Below are 3,397 nucleotides of genomic sequence, written 5' to 3'. Positions count from 1 at the left end.
TATGTAGGAGATAAATAAATAGTTCTTTTGCTCTCATGGGAGGTCCCTTCTTATTTGACATTAATACGCCCTCCTCCCAACACACACATATTTTCTCCAACATTTGATCTAGGTATTCTTGTCTTTGGAAATGTGTCCTTGTTGAATTTTTATCTTTGAACCATCCCTGGGGATGGAACTCAGGGGTTTGATGCCATGCATGGGCTTTTGTGGGCAATGACCACACTCTACTACTTAAGTCATAAATCCATTTTTGGAAGGAAAGAGAGAGGAAGAGAGGAAGGAAGGATGGAGAAAGATAAAGGAAGGAAGGAAGGAAGGAAGGAAGGAAGGAATAAGGATACAGGGAAATAAATGAAAGGAAGGAAACATGAAATGTAGGAAAGAAGAAAGATCTGAAGGCTTGCAAGCACGTAGGGAACTAAGTAGGAAGGAAAAGAAAGGACAAAATAGTAGGAAGGAATAGGAAGAAAGGAAAAAGGACAAAAGAAGGAAGAGAGTAAAGAAGGGTGGAAAAGGAAAGGAGAAGAAATAGAATAGGAAGCAAGGGAAAGCAAAGAAAAGGAAGGAAGGAAGGAAGGAAGGAAGGAAGGAAGGAAGGAAGGAAGGAAGGAAGGAAGGAAGGAAGGAAGGAAGGAAGGAAGGAAGGAAGGAAGGAAGGAAAGAAGGAAGGAAGGAAGGAAAAACTTAAGGACTGAAGGGAAAAAACACAGAAACGGAATGTCCAGCAGGCTCTGTGAATGTTATGGAGCTGGGCTGGGTACTCTCCTCAGATCCTTCACAGGCCAAGGGCAGTGGAGCATCATGAGACTGCCTAGAGGGATTGAGGGATCAGGGTGGTAATTCTTTTTGCTTCAAGGTACAGTTCCAAGACCAGGCTGGGACCAAGCCCTTAATCCTATCACTTTTGCTTTGGGAGCTCAGTTTGCATTAATCCAGAGAGTGACACCCTGTCCAGGCAGGCTGGGTGTCACTCACAGATCCCATCAGAAGCTGCGCTCTGATTGGTTGAGATGGGATTGGGAGGATGGGACTTGGGAGTATAAAGATGCCCAGGGAACAGAGCACAAAAGTAGAGTCCTGAAGCTCGCAGTCAGTGCCTGGCCCTGCTGGGATCTAGAGAGCCCTGCACACCTGATCCACCTCTCATCCACCAAGATGACCGAGGAGACCGCACCCTCGCTCCAGCGTCTCGCCACACACAGTCTGCTGAGCCACCCGGCCCTGGCCATCTCTGCCCTGGACGATCTGCCGGTACTGCTGTTCCCTTCGCTCTTTATGGAAGCCTATACTGGGGGCCACAGAGAGGTGCTGAAGGCCATGGTACAGGCCTGGCCCTTCCCCTGCCTCCCCCTAGGGGCCTTGGCACAGTCACCAGGTCTGGAAACTGTCAAGGCTGTCCTGGATGCCCTCGATCTGCGTCTTGCCCAGAAGGAGCACCCCAGTGGGTCGAAACTACTAGTGTTCAACCTGCGGAAGGAGCACCCAGAGTTCTGGATACGAGGATATACCTCCATGGTCCAAACATCTTATCAAGACAATCGGACTGAGAAGACAACACTGAGTTGCTGTTCTGGGATAACTGAAGAACAAGCCTTGATCATCGCCATGGACTTGACCATTAAAGATGGTGCGCGTAATCCTACCCAAACTTACCTGCTCCAATGGGCCAGAGAGAGAAAAGAACAAGTCCATCTGTGCTCGAGGAAAATGAAGGTTCAGTCTGAATCCATCTCTGAAATGCAGAAGGCTCTGTTGGTGGTGAATCTCGACTCCATCCAGGAACTGGAGTTGACTAAATTCTTAGGGCTAGAAACCATGCAAACATTGGCACCTTACCTGAGCGGGATGAAGAATCTTCATATCCTCAAAATCTCCATGAAGGGTACAAGTTGGCACACATTCAGCCCCAAATGGGAGGCATATCTGGAGCCGCTGAAGCATCTACAGGAGCTTCATGTGCAAGATGCCATCTTCTGTCCTGAAAACCTGTCCTCCATCCTCAGGAGCCTGCCCCCTTTGAAGGCCTTGTCTCTGAGTCATTGTGTGATGATGGAGTCCCACCTTTGGTTTCTGTCCTGTTGTCCCTACACCAGGCAGCTCAAGCACCTGCGTCTGAGGCATTTGTTCATGGATGACATCAGTCCTGAGCCCCTGCGAGCACTGCTGGAGCATGTAGCCAGCAACCTGGAGACCCTGGCCCTGGAGTGTTGTCATATCACTGATTCCGAGCTGTCTTTCATCCTGCCTACCCTGAGCCAGTGCTCCCAGCTCCGCTTCTTCAGTTTCTATGGAAACCGCATCTCCATGGCCGCCCTGCAGAACCTCCTGAGCCACACGGCCAGGCTGGGCCATTTGAGAAGAGGACTCTATCCTGCCCCTGTGGAGAGCTACTGCCCTCAAACGTGGTGGGACGAAAGCATCGACCCTGATAGGTTCGCTCTGATTCAGACAGGCTTGACGCAGCCATTGAGAGGTATGAAGACAAAACAGAAGGTCCAGATCTGTACCCATTTCAGTCATTTGAAGAACAAATGTCAATTCTACAGCCTGGAGCCCGATGGCTCCTGGGTAGTTACAAAGGAAGAGCTTCCTAGCCTTTCTGCTCTGCCTGTGTAGTTGGGTTTCTCTCTTCAGAAAGCTCTTCTCAGCATCAGAAATGAATCCATGGACAGAAGTACAGTCTACAGGGGACCTAAACATCTAAGTTCAGTGTGGATGCAAGAAACAGGAAGGCTGGAGCTGTTTTTCAGTTCAGTCGTAGCTCTGGACCCTCAGGAATTTCCGAATGCTTTAAGGATACGTGTATCGTGCACACAGACCATCAGGAATATAAACTGAATTTAGCCTGGAAAGAACAGAATTATGATCTTGTTTTTCTTAAGAGTTGCAAGCAAACCTCAAAGTTGAGAACAATCCCTTACGATCTATAATTTATTGTATGCACCCATCAAAAATAAAAAGAAAGGAAATACTTGAGTGCAATGATATCATTTTTCAGTACAGCATACAAAAAAACAGGAAGGAAGAAAGGGAGGGAGAGAGGCAGCAGGAAGGAATGGAAGAAGGGATGGAGGAAGGAAGAAGGAAGGGAGGTAAGGAAGGAAAGAAGGAAGGAAGGAAGGGAAGAAGGAAGGAAGGAAGGGAAGCAAATAGAGAAACAGAATGTGTGGATCCTATAAGGTTGGGCTGGGTGCGCTTCTTGGATCCTTTGTAGGCTCAGAGCAGTGGAACATCTGTGGGAATATCTGAAGGGATTAAGGTATAAGACTGAAGTCTTTTTGGTATACTGTTTTATGTTTCAAAGACAAGCTGGGCTGTGTGCATCTCACCTTCAACCCTATTATTTTTGGTTCAAACCAGGGCTTGAAATCATCTCTAGAGTCACACCCAACTC

At 48.0% G+C, this 3,397-nt stretch overlaps 1 protein-coding gene across 1 annotated transcript; it reads left to right on the top strand.

Annotated features, from left to right (window-relative positions):
• Positions 1 to 1,158: 1,158 nt before the first annotated feature.
• Positions 1,159 to 2,619, top strand: LOC125342762 (PRAME family member 8-like). The gene has a single exon (XM_048335072.1). It carries the CDS (start codon positions 1,159 to 1,161, stop codon positions 2,617 to 2,619), a length of 1,461 nt encoding a protein of 486 aa, XP_048191029.1.
• Positions 2,620 to 3,397: the final 778 nt, after the last annotated feature.

The sequence above is a fragment of the Perognathus longimembris genome, chromosome 27, assembly GCF_023159225.1.
Source record: "Perognathus longimembris pacificus isolate PPM17 chromosome 27, ASM2315922v1, whole genome shotgun sequence".
NCBI classification, from domain to species: Eukaryota; Metazoa; Chordata; class Mammalia; order Rodentia; family Heteromyidae; genus Perognathus; species Perognathus longimembris.
The sequence above is the reverse complement of the archived record's forward strand: the minus strand, read 5'-3'. Positions and strand labels throughout refer to the sequence as shown.